We start from the raw sequence: 16,607 nt of genomic DNA on the forward strand, positions 1-16,607 counted from the left end.
AGAAGCCCTAATTGCTAGAAAGCACATCCTTGTACTGAGCTGAAATCTATCTGCCTGAAACTTCTACCTATTAAATTTAAATGTGTCTGGAGCTTGAAGATCCTTGAGGTTTTTTTTCCCCACATGAGAGTCATTTAACATTTTAAGGTAATTATCACCAATCACCCAAGCTTTCTCTTCCATGGTCAAAATCTCTCTCCCAGTCAGTCACCACAGTAGTGTTGAGCAGCTTTCTCTTCCTGACTGCCTCCCTCCAGATTCATTTAGTTGGCCCTCAATGAATCGCTAAGTGCCTGGCAGTAAGAATCATGGATCGGCTGCCTCCGGCACGCCCCCCGCCGGGGATGGAGCCTGCAACCTGAGCATGTGCCCTGACTGGGGAATCGAACCATGACCTCCTGGTCCACAGGTCAATGCTCAACACGGGGCCACGCCGGCCGGGCAAATGCATAACATTTTAAAAGTGTGTCAGTTGTGCCCTGACTGGTTTGGCTCAGTGGATAGAGCATCTGAAGGGTCCCAGGTTCAATTCCGGTCAAGGGCATGTACCTGGGTTGCGGGCACATCCCCAGTAGGAGGTGTGCAGGAGGCAGCTGATCGATGTTTCTCTCTCATCGATGTTTCTAACTCTCTATTCCTCTCTCTCTTCCTCTCTGTAAAAAATCAATAAAATATATTAAAAAAAAAAGTGTGTCAGTTGGGAAGGAATCTAAATCAGAATTTATACATCTCAACAGGAAGGAGAGAGGAATAAGCTCCCAAGGAGGAGAATTTTTGCTTCTCCTTTTTTTTTTCTTTGTCCGCCCTCCGACATGGATGTGGGAGTTCCAATTAGCTGGGAAGTGGACAGAAGGATGGGCAAGTGGAGAATAATTCATTAAGGAGGGCTCTATGCTATAACTAACTGAGAATTGACGACAAAGAAGGAGGTATTTTTTTTTTTTAAATCTGTTTTTTGGGTTAAGATTTCTCAAACCACTTTTTTTTTTTTTTTTTTTTTTTACTCTGCTTATATGTCAAATCAATTATCTCAGGAAATGCCGACGTAGTACAGTGAACAGTGTAATTCCTCTAACATTGTTCTCATCTTTGTGCTTGCCCCTGTATCGTTCACAATTCTTTCACACAGTAAAAGCCTCAAATGAATGGAATGCTTTCTCTTTGAAATTCAAAATGCGTTCTCCACTTTACTATTTAATTAATTCTCAAAGCATTCCTCTGTGAAGTGGGCGTGTGGTGGGAAATCACTCTTCCCCTTTAAGACACACAGGAAGCAGCTGTGAAGGACAGATCATTTCCATCCCGGTGAAACTTGACGCTAAGTCAGTGTTATTTCGAAAATTTTTATTTTTTAAATCTTTATTGTTGGAAGTATTTCACAGGTCCCCTTTTCCACCCCCATTAACTTCTTTTTTTAAAAAAATATATTTTATTGATATTTTACAGAGAGGAAGGGAGAGGGATAGAGAGTTAGAAACATTGATGAGAGAGAAACATTGATCAGCTGCCTCCTGCACACCCCCCACTGGGGATGTGCCCGCAACCAAGGTACATGCCCTTGACCGGAATCGAACCCGGGACCCTTGAGTCTGCAGGCCGATGCTCTATCCACTGAGCCACACCGGTTTCGGCCCCCATTAACCTCTCCCAGCCCACTCCCGTCCTCCCCCCGCCCAGGCCCTCACCACCCCATTGTCTGTGTCCATGGCTGATGCATCTGTGCACACAAGTTCATTGGCTGATCTCTTCCCACCCACCCTCCCCTTCCTTTCCTCTGAGGTTCAACATTCTGTTCATGCTTCTATGTCTCTGGGTCGATTTCTGATCATCAGTTTACCTGGTTCATCAGATTCCCCATCTGAGTGAGATCCTGTGATCCTTTCTCTGACTGGCTTATTTCACTTAGCGTAATGCTCTCCAGGTCCATCCATGCTGTTGCAAAGGGTAAGAGTTCCTTCTTTTGTACAGCAGCGTAGTATTCCGTGGTATAAAGGTACCACAGCTTCTTTATCCACTCATCTGCTGATGGGCACTTGGGCTGTTTCCAGATCTTAGCTATGGTGAATTGTGCTGCTGTGAACATAAGGGTGCATCCATTCTTTCTGATTGGTGTTTCGGGTTGCTCAGGATATATTCCCAGAAGTGGGATCACTGGGTCCAATGGCAGTTCCATTTTTAATTTGTTGAGGAAACGCCATACTGTTCTCCACAGTGGCTGCACCCGTCTGCATTCCCACCAGCAGTGGATGAGCGTTCCCGTTTCTGATACTAATTCAGTTTTGTTCAAAGTTGTTGCCTGTGTTATTCTACTCCACCCCGTCTTTCCAACAGAACCATGTTCATGGATTTATTTACTCAAGAAATCAGCAGATACTGAGGGGGTGCCAACTACATGTCAGATCCTGTTCTAGATACAGCAGAGCAGAAGAGAGAAAAAAAAAAAAAATCCCTGAGCTCGCAGAACTTAATTTCTTCCAGGAGAGACAGACAATAAACATAGTCAATAAGTAAGTTGTTCGCTATGTTATACGGTGATCAATGCTCTGGTAAGCAAATAAATCACAGGAGGGAAAGAGGAACGGTATTCAGAGGAGGTTGCATTGAGAGGGTGCCGCTGGAGTAAAAAAAAAAAAGGAAAAAAAGGGAGTGAAATCTGAGGGAGGGGGCTTCAGGCAGGGGGAGCAGCCGGTGCAAATGCCCTGGGGCAGCAGAGGGACGTGGGTGCTGGTTCCCTGGGTTTTCCCAATCTTGTACAAAATCCCTTCTTTGGCCAACTCTACTCATTTGCATACAGGGAAGGGGATTCTGGGAAATGTAGTTTCAGCTGATCAAGTGGCCACAGCAGGTACTTATTGGTTATGATGTGGCTTGGACCGGGCAGTTTCCCTAACCTTTCTGACCCACTCCTTCCCTCTGGGTGCAAAAGAGATAACAATTACACCCACTGCAGAGCTTTAGTAAGGACTGAAGGACATACTGGTGTGAACACTGTTCTACAAAAGATAAAAATTTACTTTTCAGATTGTTATTAGATCCACCATCATGGAGTTACCTTGCCGATACTGTGGGCCGAACACGGTACTATGCCTGAGATGCATCGCCGAAAACTAAACGGACAGGGTCTCTGCTATTATGAAACTGAGTCAGACCAGTTAGACATTCAAGCAGAGATTAAGACACAGGCAGTGGACAGACTGGATTTCCGGGGGTGGGGTGCAAGTTAAAGGGTGCAAGTTAAACGATATCTTTAGGTATCGTTTAAAGGGGTGAGTCCGAATTCGCTCATCGGAGAGAGCGCACATCAGTTGCAAAAAACAGGAGGCCCAAAGGTTTGAGCTCTGAGGCCCTCCCAAAATTTAGGGGTGAAAATGATAAAGAGGGACACAGAGTGAGACTGGGAAAGAACAACTAGTAACAAAGGAGAGAAATAATAAAGAGGGGTGTCTCGGTAGCCAAATGCAGACCGTTTTCCAGGAGGTGCGAGGGGTCAACTTTAAAGTCTGCTGAGGATTCCGTGCATGTGATCATTGAGAATGGCCCACTAGTTCTGCAACCTGAAGGTCATTGCCAGAACGGACGTGTTCAAGACAGAATGAGAAGAGAGGTCGTTTTTGGTGTAAGAGTAAGTTTTTAGTTTACACCAAACTTTTTTTTTTTTTTTGGTGTAAAACAAGGCAGTAATAAGTGTAAAGTGTATCAAGGAAAATTTTATAAACATTTATATCTATACGCAGATGTATCATCTCTATATGATCGATGGATGAGTGGATGGGACCCCGTGCAACAGGGCATGTCTTTACACTCCATGCATAATATATATATATATATATATATATATATATATATATATATATATATATATATAATTGATTTTATTCTATTTGTTTGCTTATAGATGAGAACCATCTCTCAGTGTTGAGCTGGGGGAGGCCCCCTGTGGGCTAGAACCTTTATCTAGAGAAGCAAAGAAGAAAGCCCGCTTCCTTAAGAGGAAATGGACTGAGTGAGCACGCCCAGTTATTTTTTTTCCAAATTTCTCAATCTAATTCCCATCAACCTCCAAGGAGGAGACTGAGCAAGGGGAAGAGGTCGGTTTCAGCTAGAGCAAGCATGTGCAAGAAATATTCAGAGAAGTTGGAAAAAAAAAAAAAAAGAGGCAATTTTGCTGAAAAAGATAATAATTTCCAGAAAGCACACTGGAAATATTTTGGGAGTTGGGGAAGAGTGGGAGATGGGTCAGACTAGGGTGTGTGTAAAGTCGATATGAATAGTAGTATTTAGAACAGAAGGTAGGGAATACCCATCCACCCATCCACCCACCCGTCCGTCCGTCCATCCATCCATCCTCCCACTCACGCACCCACCCATCCACCAGTCCACCCATCCGTCCACCCTTCCATCTATCCATCCAACCACCCACCCACCCACCCACTCACGCACCCACCCACCCGTCCATCCATCCATCCGTCCATCCACCCACCCACCCGTCCACCCGTCCACCCACCCACCCACCCGTCCACCCTTCCATCCACCCATCCACCCACCCACCCACCCACCCACCCACTCACGCACCCACCCGTCCACCCACCCACCCACCCATCCACCCATCCATCCATCCACCCACCCACTCACGCACCCACCCGTCCACCCACCCACCCATCCGTCCACCCTCCCACCCACCCATCCATCGCCCTTCCTCCCTTCCGGCTTACACTGGATCTCCAGGCCTGGAGCGGCGCGTACACCGGGGCGGGCGGGGTGTGCGAGAACGCGGGCGGGTCTCCCCCGGGGCGGGAAGGTGGGGCGGCGGGGCGGCGGGCGGCGTGGTCGTGCAGCGCGGAGCCCAACCGGCCGGCACCCCGGGCCGCCGGGCCCCACGTGACCGCCCTCCCTCGCAGTCGCGCGCACGGGCGGGCGTCTCGGCTCCGCGCGCGCTCGGCGGCCCCCGCGCCCGGCAGCAGGAGCGGAGGAGGGAGCGAGCGGCCGGGCTGGGAGCCGCCTGCGCGCGGCGGCGGCGAGGGTGGCGGTCGCCTGGGCGCCGGGGGCGAGTGTGATGAAGCGGCCCGGCCTCGCCGCCCCGCTCGCCGCCAGCTGACGCCGCCCGCCCGGGAGCGAGACGCCGCGGGGCCGTGACCTTGGCGGAGAGGTAACGAGGGGCGCGCGGAGGCGAGGAGGCGGCGCCACCCCAGCCCTCGGGCCCCCGCCCCGCACCCACCCGCGCCCTGCGGTCCCCGGTTCCTGCGGCTCCGGCTCCGGCTCCGGCTCGGGCTCGGGCTCGCCTGTCTGGGGCGCCGCCGGGAGAGCGCGCGGCGCGGCGCGGGGCTGGCTTCCTCCCGTGCGCTCTTGGCTCCCAGGCTGCCCCGGCGGGCGGCTCCCCGCGGCGAGCGAGGCGAGTGCCGGGGGGCGGGCTGGACCCCCCCACCCCGGTGCCCGTGGCCGGGGTTTCTTCGGGTCTTCTCTCAGGGGCCGGGCGGGATCGTCCTGGTCCCCGGGGCGCAGCGGGGGCAGGTGAAGGTGCAGGAGCCGCCCGGTGGGGGAGGCGCGGGGACGGAGGGGGGACACCTGTCCTGGGAAGGGCATCGCTGACGCCCGCGCGTGGGGGGGGGCGGAGGGGGGCGAAGGGGGGGACTAGACCGACGCCCGGGACAGAGTGTGCGGCGCGGTGGCGCGCCCCTCGCCCTTTGGGGGAGATGAAGGGGACCTGCAGGTATTGGGAGAGAAAACTCCAGTGTGGGGCTGGGAGCCGTGGGATTTTTGTTTCCAGCTGAGCACCGAACTCTTTTAAAAAGGACTTTCCAGAAAATCAACTCCCTTGGAAGCTACAGCCCAATGACTGCTTGGACTCAAGGGGGGCCTTGTCTTACAGCCCCCCCTGGGGCCGGGGGGGTGGGTGGGGGGTTGTGCTGTAGCCATAAATCCAATGGGAAAACAACATCACAGCTGTTCCCGCCACTCCCTCCGCCAGCCCCGCCGGGGAGCGTGGTCCAGGTGGGTGGATGGGCAGGTGCTGTGGATGCTGAAGGTTTCATCAAGCATCCGCCGCCTCGAGCGCTTGCCCTTCGGGGCGCACTGAAGCCCCTCCCCTAACCCCTTCCCTTGCAGGCAGACCGCGAACTCCTGCACCCCCAGAGCCGACCACGTTGTGGGGGGTGACATGGCCCAAGGGAACAATTACGGGCAGACGAGCAACGGGGTGGCGGATGAATCCCCCAACATGCTGGTGTACAGGAAGGTAAGGGCGTCTTGGCTTCCTGGGAATTTTCCCGGCCATGGAAGTGAATAACTGGCTGGCCCCGGGGGGCGGGGGGGGGGGGGGAGTTCCTAATCCTGAACCCCAGCACCTGCGCTGAGGACAAGCAGGTGGTCTCATCAGAGATGTAGAGGAGGCAGCCAGCTCTGTCCTCACACTTCTGGCCGATTCCACAGACGTCCTTCCGTCTGCATTCAGCAACCACAGAAAATGTGAGCATCCCCCCCCCCCCCCCGCCCCAATGTTTCGTGGGCTGTGCACATGATTTTACAGCATCCTTGATAACGTGTGGGAGCTTTCCCGGTACTGTCCTTAGGAGCTTTGGGGTTAGAATCATATACAAGTTCACCATGACCAAGGACAATAAGCCCGCTTTTCGGTCCTGTGGCAAGAGGGAGTGTGTGAGCGTAGGGGATGGTTTCCTGGTTTTACTCCGAACCACACAATTCTGCTGGTATTTGTCTTAGCCTAAGTGATTTTTTTTATTTGGTGTTATTTTTATAGTTTTGCTTGTGGGTATTTATGTGATAGTGCCATATGCCCAATAAATAAATCTTTATATAACAGAGATTGTTGTTTTTTTTTGTTGTAGTTTTTTTTTTTTTTTTTGCCATAAACCAATCTGACAGCTTTATGCCTTTGATAAGGGTGCTATCAGCAACACATTTTTAGATATTGAGCCACTATAACAAAGATTTATTTGAATATGGTGCACGCTTCAGAGCGATTGCATAGGTAACGTCCCTCTGGTGCTAATCAGTATTACTGAAGTTGTCCTACTTGTTTCTATTGCATTTTACGCTGGGTTATTACTTCTTTTCTTTAGCGTATTATCTGTGGTGCGGATTGGGGAGGATTTCTTTACTTAACCTTAGCACTGGTTAAAAGGAAACCATACGTGGAAATCAAGAATATTTTAAAGGGCTTTGATTAGCATGAGTACCTTGAGGAGGCAGGCTGAGTTTCCATGGGTGGTCCAGTTAGAACGGGGGATGGGGAACCTTTTTTTTTCTGCCGAGGGCCATTTGGATATTTCTCATGTCACCATACAAAACCATCAGCTTGCTATGTCCAGGCAGACATTTAATTAACTCCCCCCTAATGCCTCGGCAGGGCCAGACCAAATGGTTTCGAGGGCCTTGTACGGCCCTTGGGCCGGACATGCCCCACCCCTGAGTTAGAGGATCAGGACAAATCCAAACATCCCTTCTGTGGGGCCCAGGATCAGTCAGCGGTGATGATGAATGTGTGGAGGGAATATTGTTATGTTACTGTGAAATGCCTGGGCACCTCGACCCGATGCTAGCTGGATTTTTCCTCTAGCCTCATGGATAGCTCTCTGTTGTGTATCTGTGAGGACAGTTGGATGTGTCTGTGACAGCATAATATGATGGAAAACAAAGGTAGAGATTAATTGCCTGGTTTAGCCTTAAAGCATCCCAAACGGATAAAACAAGAAAAAAATCCACTTGAGCCTGAATGATTACTGTTGTATTTCTCCATTGATTGAAATAACTGGATATTTGCTCATTCTGTGCAGAGTTGGTTCTGAGAAGAACTATTTGGGGGGGGGGCAGTGTGTGTTTTAAAATAATTTATAATACTTTTATTGTTTGGTGTGATTCTGAATTTTGTAAGATGTGAGCATTAATGATTCTATCTTATGGGTGTGTGTCTTGTGAAGCTTTGAACTTCTGGGTGTGAAATTACAGTGGTTAGATAGGTCAAACTCTACACTTTTTTTATGTTTCACATAACAGATTGGGGCTGAATTGGTCAGACAACTGAGTTATCTTGATTAGAAGTACATTTTATGTGACATCAATCCATATGTCTTATTTAGTCAGTTATCACGAAAATAAATGAAAAAAGGAGACTGGGTGTTTTAGAAATAGTTACTGGACTGTTTCGTGTATCTGAGCGTCAGGTTGCTGATTTTGAATTTACTGTATAAATTGTCTCGCACCAAATTGTTTTCAGTGCTACTTGTCAATGAATAGACTACAATGACTCCACGGAGAAATTCACTGCCTCGTTCTTTTAAGTGTTACTATTTTGCTGGTTACGTTTAGAGCTTCTCATTTTGACCTTTTATTAGCTCTTTGTTTAGGGTGAATGACATGTATAATTTATTTTTAGAAAAGATTTCCCTGATAAACCATCATTGGAAAAAAATAACCTAGTTCCGTACAGATAACCACCAGGTAATTTATATTAGGAAATGCAGTGTTCTTGGTTATCGTTTGCTGGTTACCAAAGTCAGATGTCCCATGTCTGTGCACATACAACAACACGGCATCATGGATTTCCTGTGACCGTGCTGCCTCTGATTTTTGTATCCTATGTGGTCTTTGCATGTAGTATCTTCTCCGTAGAGGCCGCGTTTTCTTTTTCTTCTTTTCTTATGAATCATCACATTTTATTTTTAACTTTAAAGAGTATTCTGCCGAAACCGGTTTGGCTCAGTGGATAGAGCGTCGGCCTGCGGACTGAAGGGTCCCGGGTTCGATTCCGGTCAAGGGCACGTACCTTGGTTGCGGGCACATCCCCAGTAGGAGGTGTGCAGGAGGCAGCTGATCGATGTTTCTCTCTCATCGATGTTTCTAGCTCTCTATCCCTCTCCCTTCCTCTCTGTAAAAAAATCAATAATATGAGTATTCACGTTAGGCAGTTACCAGTGTTCATTTGGAGAGAGGCGTAGGTCGAATAGATATATTCGGAGAGTTCCTCTGGGCCACCTGAATCAAGGAGTAAGCCCTGTGTTACAAATGCTTCTTAGTCAGGAGGTCCATCAAAGGTTTAGAAAAGAACTCCGGTCCCACAGCGCACCGCTCAGTAACTGCGGAGAGGAGGCATGGAGAACTTGCTGTTTTTTTTTTTTTTAATATATTTTATTGATATTTTACAGAGAGGAAGGGAGAGGGATAGAGAGCCAGAAACATCGATGAGAGAGAAACATCGATCAGCTGCCTCCTGCACACCTCCCACTGGGGATGTGCCCGCAACCAAGGTACATGCCCTTGACCGGAATCGAACCCGGGACCTTCAGTCCGCAGGCCGACGCTCTATCCACTGAGCCAAACCGGTTTCGGCAAGGCCAGGATTTTCTTTTTCTTTCTTTCTTTTCTTTTTTTTGAGGCCAGTATTTTAAATTGGCCGGCATGCTGGCTTCGTACTGGCAAGAACGCTCCAAAGGACCACTCGCTTCTGATATGGCAGCCACCGTTGATGCCCCGCCGGCAGGAAAGAAAGTGGAAGTGTTTTCTTCACGCCCTGCGTTGGTGGGATGGACATGTGTTGGGGATTAGCAAACCTGTGAAGGTCATGGTGCCTTTCCCCCATCCATCCGCCAGCCCTCCCGCATTCTCTCCTTCCCTTCCTCTCTCCCCCTCTCTCTTCCTCTTCCATCTACTCACTCTCCTTCCACGTGTTTCTTACTTTCGATTGTCTTCCGCCTCCAAACGGACCCACCAGTGAAGATACAATTGGCCCTGATGTGGAGCGCGGCCGCAGCGTTCGGACAGCTTCACGCCTGGGACGAACGAGAGGGCACGATCCTCTCGTGGCAAAGCCACGTGCACGTCCCAGCACAATTACAGCCAAAGGCTGTGGTCGTGAGTTTGACCTTCTGGTCCGAACCTGTGGTGCCACGTGGCTGGGTGATGTGGGCTGCGGGAGGTGCAGCCAGTCAACAAAGCTTGACCAGGTGCATGGAATTGAGTAGGATCGAGACCCATGAGAACGCTGTAAACATCTTGAACCACGCCCTTCCTTTGCCTCCTGGAATCCGGCTGTAAGATAAAGACTCCCGGCTTGCAGGCTATGGCGCTGTCTCTCCATCAGAGAGCAGCACCCTACCCAGCCCCAGCTTTATCGTCTCGTCTGTCTTTTCTAAATCCTTCACCCCCCCTCCCCCACCCCCATCAGGCTCACCCATGGCTGGGCCGGCTCGGCACACCCTAACATGCTGCTCACTTTAGATGTAAAAGAGAGAGCGGTGCCTTTTGGGGAAGAGACCTTGTTGGAGGACCTGTGGTTACACTCCCTAAGACAGGTGCCTTTAAACTCGGTATCCGGCGTGCCAGGGGGGCCCGCGTGTTGGTATATATGAGCTACGGGCAGAGGTTAGTCTTGAAGGGCTAACACCGCTTTGTTCTTAAAGAGCAAGATGGGACCAGCGGCCTTTCTTACCTGGATGCCCAGTGGGGCTTCTCACCTCAGTGGGAGGACCATCTATGCGGATCGGCTTGACCTACCAGGGGTGGGCAAATTTTTTGACTCGAGGGCCACCATGGGTTCTTAAATTGGACCGGAGGGCCGGAACAAAAGCATGGATGGAGTGTTTGTGTGAACTAATATAAATTCAAAGTAAAGGAGTGGAGGGGAGAGCAGGAGGGGAGAGCAAGAGAACTGGATAGAACAGCCGGATCCGGCCCGCGGGCCGTAGTTTGCCCACGGCTGACTAGACACTGTGTCTGAAGGCTGTTTCTAGAGCTCAGCCTATTATGTGAAAATAGACACACATGTAAGAAAGGGGCGTAACTCGTTTCTTCTCTGGAAGAGATGGAGGGGCAGACATGACCGGCCTCTGAGGGACGCGTTCGCTGACATTTTCCACATGAATTGGGTGCATTTGTTTCTTGAGGATTATCCGATCCGGTCAACCTTGAGGGTGTCCCAGCGTGTCCTCGTAACCTTGGGCATTTTGAACCTTAGTAAGGTTGATCTGTCTGGGTTTAGGCACAGGGGTGGGCAAACTTTTTGACTTGAGGGCCACAATGGGTTCTTAAACTGGACCGGAGGGCCGGAACAAAAGCATGGATGGAGTGTTTGTGTGAACTATTATAAATTCAAAGTAAAGGAGCGGAGGGGAGAGCAAGAGAACCCTCCGCTCTTTCGGCTCCGCGGGCCGGATAGAACAGCCGAACGGGCCGGATCCGGCCCGCGGGCCGTAGTTTGCCCACGGCTGGTTTAGGGGGTCGGCGTGAACAATAGTTACAGGTGATAACAAGAGAAAAAGTCCCAGGAGACAAGGAAGGGATGTTTGCAAATAGATCACCTCCAAGGCCTGAGCTATTGGCCTTCAGGTTTCTAAATTCAGGGCCTGGGCGGGGAGGCAGGCACTGGGAGAAGGAGAAACGTCTTACCTTTTTTGAAAGAATGTTAAAATGGAGTGCCTTCCCTTAACTAGATTATTTAAAAGCACCTCTCTGCCCTGACCGGTGTGGCTCAGTGGATAGATCGTCGGCCTGCGGACTGAAAGGTCCCAGGTTCGATTCCGGTCAAGGGCATGGACCAATAGGAGGTGTGCAGGAGGCAGCTGATGGATGTTTCTCTCTCATCGATGTTTCTAACTCTCTATTCTTCTCTCTTCCTCTCTGTAAAAAAAAAAATCAATAAAATATATTAAAAAAAAAATAAAAGCACCTCTCTGTGCCGGTTGGGGTGCCGAAAATATCGAGGGGAACCCTGTGCATGGTATAATACGATTGTCTAATCACTAGGCTGTACACCTGAAACCAAGGCGGAAAGGAATAAAAATCAAATCAAAGGAAACTGCAAACAAACAAACACAAAAATGGACCTTTCTGGGCTAAGGGGCGTCGTCTACTGTAAATACTGTAAATCTGAGTCCAGTGCAGACCGGTTTTCCTCCCAGGGCCCCACATACTGACATGCGTTTTGAGGTAGAATAGGAATATCATCTAAGCTATTTCCACTGAGAAGCACACACGGACACGTTCTGAGTAATAAGTTCATGATGAACTTGGGGTGGTAATGAACTTGAGTCTCCCGTGGTTGAGCTGCTTCCTCCCCAGTTGCTGCTGCTGTCCGTGGTCTTTGAGGGAAAGAGGAGGAGGGGGCGGCCTGGATTTTATTGCCTTCATTTTCACCTCCCACCTTCCCGAATCCAATTGACGGGAGGAAAGCGGGGGTGTACAAATCAGAGGCTACCCAGGGACTTGATTGCCGTCTAATAGCCCCTGTGGTTGCACTGCCTGATGGGAAACGGTATTTTTAGGCGGCGTGGGTGATGGAATGTGACCACTGCCGAGAATACGGGAATATTTTAGATTTGGACAGTTTGGTGACTTAATAAATGTTAAGTCTCCTTGAGAACAGGATTTTGGCAAACAGGCCACACAAATTAATTGGTCTTTGCTCCCTCTTTCCCGTCCGTGAAGAGCAGGCATTTAAATGTCAGGGTTACGGGTTTCTGTGTTACAAAATATCAATCTAATTATAAGATAATTGTAAATGATAACGTGGGTACCCAGATCCTTAGGGAGAAGAAAAAAATCCCGCTTCTCTCTGCCATTCAGCCAAGGCAATATAAATATTTAGCTTATCCTCCTTCCAACTCCCTTTGTCTAGTATCCTGTTCAATGAACAAGGGGCTCAGGACATTGGAACTCTAAACAGGCAACCATGAACTTGATTCAGCTCCATTAAAATTGCCACCTGGCCCTAACCGGTTTGGCTCAGTGGCTAGAGCGTCGGCCTGCGGACTGAAAGGTCCCAGGTTCGATTCCGGTCAAGAGTATGTACCTGGGTTGCGGGCACATCCCCAGTGGGGGTGTGCAGGAGGCAGCTGATCGATGTTTCTCTCTCATCGATGTTTCTAACTCTCTATCCCTCTTTCTTCCTCTCTGTAAAATATCAATAAAATATATTTAAAAAAATAAAATAAATAAAATTGCCACCTGGTCCAGGCTGGACAGGTATGGCTGAGGGGCCCATCTAGAAGCCTCTATTTCTCCATAGCTAAAGGGTGACTTTTCTGGATATATTATCCTTGGCTGGTGATGTCTTTCTTTCAATACTATGAAAGATGTGCTGTTATTCTTGTTTTCTACAAAAATGCCGGGGACAATGGCAGCTTTGCAATGTTGGCCGGGTCCTTAAGAGTCGGTTGAGGCCCTAGCCGGTTTGGCTCCGTGGATAGAGCATCGGCCTGCAGACTAAAGGGTCCCAGGTTAGATTCTGGCCAAGGGCACATGCCCAGGTTGTGGGCTCGATCCCACCCCGCCCCCCACCACTAGAGGATGTGCAGGAGGCAGCCGATCCATGATTGTCTCTCATCATTGATGTTTCTGTCTCTCTATTTCTCTCCCTGTCTGAAATCAATAAAAAAACTCTCTCTATATATATATAAAAGCCAAGTGACCAGAACGACGGAATGACCGGAATGACTGGTCGCTATGATGCGCACTGCGGTGGCCGACCAGACCGATCAACCTCCTGTGAACCCTCCCCCCAGCCAGCCTGGCCCCTGATCGTCCCCCTATCCTAATCGGGGGCGGCTGGCCAACCTCCCACGTTCCCTCTCCGCCACCCTGCTGGCCCGGCCTGATCGGCCCCCATTGGGGCAGGTCGGCTGAACCCCATTGGTGCACGAATTCATGCACCGGGCCTCTAGTGTGTGTGTGTGTGTGTGTGTGTGTGTGTGTGTGTGTGTGTGTGTATGTGTGTGTGTATGTGTATATATATATATATATATAGAGAGAGAGAGAGAGAGGGAGAGAGAGAGAGAGAGAGAATTGGTTGAAGAGCCTTCTTAGTTTAGGTCTCTTCTGGTGATTCTTATCAAGTACAAGTTTTTTTAAGGACTCAGTATGCTACAACGGGAGAGTGTGGGTGTTGCCGTGGGCATTGCCGTGGGCATCTTGGTTTTAAACCTTGGTTCTGCTGCTGTTTGTGTGGCTGTGGGTTAGCACCTCACTTCTTTCCCTCAGACTCCCTGCCTATAACATGATGGAAAATAGCCCGGCCTGCGTGGCTCAGGGGTGGAGTGTCGACCTAGGAACCAGGAGGTCACGGTTCCATTCCCGGTCAGGGGCACATGCCCGGGTTGCGGACTCGATCCCCAGTAGGGGGTGTGTAGGAGGCAGCCGATCCATGATTCTTCCTCGTCATGGATGTTTCTCTCTCTCTCTCCCTCTCCCTTCCTCTCTGACATCAGTAAGGATGTATTTTTAAAAGTGATGGGACATAAAAACGTTTCCTTCGTGCAGCTGTTTGATGATGAAATGAGATAGCCTCGGCAAAGTTTCCGGTGTAGAACCTAAGGCATATCAGAGCCTCAATGAATGCCCTACTACTACTACTACTTACTAATATTGACACATGCTCTAATTATTATTATCATTTTTCTGTTATTGTTAAACACCTTGTGTGTGCCAGGGGGACCAATATGTTGAAGACAATTAGATAAAGAGAAATAGGCGAACAGCTTCGCCACCATGAACGGAGCTTCCTGGTAGTTGAGAAAGCAGATTCTGTAGAAGGCTTTGGTAACATTTTTTATGACACTCACAATGTTCTGTCTTGTATTATTTAGTCCTAAAGAGCAAGCTTGCTTCTTTTTAATTAGCTTTTTGAGATGTTATCTTATACATCTTTCAAGTCCGTCACGGTTTCCTCTTGGATATTATGGAAACGACATCAAGCCGCTGGTTCCAGGAATTGGAGAGATGAAAGGAACACATTATTCCTAATATTTTCTCTAGCTGAAGTTCCCAACAGGCGTCTCCTCTGCATACGTAGTATTTTGCGTTTTGACTTTCGGATGATTGTTCACGAGAATCGTTGCCATTTATTGAGTGCCTACCTTGTGTCAGGTCCTGGACGTATAGTGCATGTTTTCCTTAAAATAATGTCGCATGTGGTCATGAGTATCCTAGTTTCTTAATGAGGAAGCTGAAACCCAGGACTCACGCCGACTGACTCACACCCAAGGTTGTTGAGGAACGGGCGGCAGAGTTGGTGAACTCCGTGAAGGGGAGACACCAGTCTTCCTTTTTTTTTTTTTAATATATTTTTATTGATTTCAGAGAGGAAGGGAGGAGAGAGAGAGAAACATCAATGATGAGAATCATTGATCGGCTGCCTCACGCACGCCCCCCCCCCCCCCACCGGGGATCAAGCCGGCAAACCAGGCACGTGTCCTGACTGGAACCGAACCCGGGACCCTCCAGTCCGCAGGCTGACGCTCTATCCACTGAACCAAACCAGCTAGGGCGAGACACCTGTCTTTGCTGCTGTGTTCCCAGCACCTAGAAAAATGGCACATAGTAGGCGTCCCTGAGTAGTGACTGCATAAATGCACAAGCGAGTGAATGAACTGGCAGCTCGACATCCCCTGAGGGGTCCCGGATGGCGAGAGGGCGCAGGCCAGGCGGAGGGACCCCACCGGTGCATGAATCTGTGCACCGGGCCTCTAGTTACTAATGAAAATCTGGAAAAAAGAACTGGATTTCTCTATAAATGGGAGTGATAACATCTAAGGCGCACTTCCTTGAAACATTTTTTTTTTCTTACGGATACGTTAGAATTTGTTGGTTCTCGATTTTGTTTAAAACTGTTTCACGTGGTAATGTACCATAAGAGGTACTTACACATGTGTAATCATGGCACAATTCAAACAAATACTGGAGTAAAAAAAATAATACAAAGGACCCCATGTACCCATCACACAATGTCAACACTTATGAACTGTGGATAAATATTGTTTCACTTATACTTCCTCACTTCTGCTCTCCCAGTGATTCTTTTGAAGCAAATATCAGAAAATGTTATCACTTAAGAAATGAATTCTTAGGATGGATATAGGGCAGCGACGAAGCTATTGTTCATAAAGTAATAGCACGTGGAGAAATAAATGCAGTTTTACTTGTTTTGATTTTACGAAATAACTGCTTTTGGGGGTATTGGGGCGAGGCAGGCAGTCCTACATCTTTTAAAGAATCGTGTAAATGCTTCAAAAAATATCCCAGACTCTCAAAATTAGAACATTCATTGTCTGTCTTTGACCTTTATTTCGTTTCCTCACCCTTTTGTTCCCAATGCGCTGAAGTTTGGACAATATTAGTAAAGATAAGAGTTGTTTGCTGTATTCTGAAGGTAAAAAAAAAAAAGGTTTATCTACACTAATAAAAGAGAAACATGCAAATCGACTGTCCCTACGCGACGCCCACCAGCCAATCAGAGCGAGTATGCAAATCAACCCAACAAAGATGGCGGTTAATTTGCATACACAGGCGCGAGAGCGAAGACTGAAGACAATGTAGAAGGAAGCCAAGCACTGCAGAAGGGAGCGAGGCAGCGGAGAAGGGAGGGAGGTGAGGCCGAGGCAGGCTTCGCTCCCTTCTCTGCTTCGCTCCGGCTGCAGGAAGCCCTGTTCTTTTTTTAAAATATATTTTATTGATTTTTTTACAGAGAGGAAGGGAGAGGGATAGAGAGCTAGAAACATCGATGAGAGAGAAACATCGATCAGCTGCCTCCTGCACACCTCCTACTGGGGATGTGCCCACAACCAAGGTACATGCCCTTGACCAGAATCGAACCTGGGACCCTT

At 49.0% G+C, this 16,607-nt stretch overlaps 1 protein-coding gene across 7 annotated transcripts in view; it reads left to right on the plus strand.

The window, feature by feature from the left end:
* Positions 1-4,943: 4,943 nt before the first annotated feature.
* The window catches only part of RGS7 (regulator of G protein signaling 7), a 174,746-nt gene continuing 163,082 nt past the window's right edge, over positions 4,944-16,607 (plus strand). For 3 of the 7 annotated variants that reach the window (XM_080650876.1, XM_080650882.1, XM_080650879.1), the window contains exons 1-2: positions 4,962-5,146; positions 6,103-6,232. In XM_080650876.1, the coding sequence (XP_080507002.1) occupies positions 6,155-6,232 (78 nt within the window). In that variant the 5' untranslated portion in view covers positions 4,962-5,146; positions 6,103-6,154. Of the gene's footprint in view, positions 5,147-6,102; positions 6,233-6,314; positions 6,463-16,607 lie in introns of those variants that run through there. The other 4 variants (XM_080650877.1, XM_080650878.1, XM_080650880.1 and 1 more) reach the window with 4 other exon arrangements.

Source organism: Plecotus auritus (genome assembly GCF_963455305.1).
Source record: "Plecotus auritus genome assembly, chromosome: 14".
Lineage (NCBI taxonomy): Eukaryota > Metazoa > Chordata > Mammalia > Chiroptera > Vespertilionidae > Plecotus > Plecotus auritus.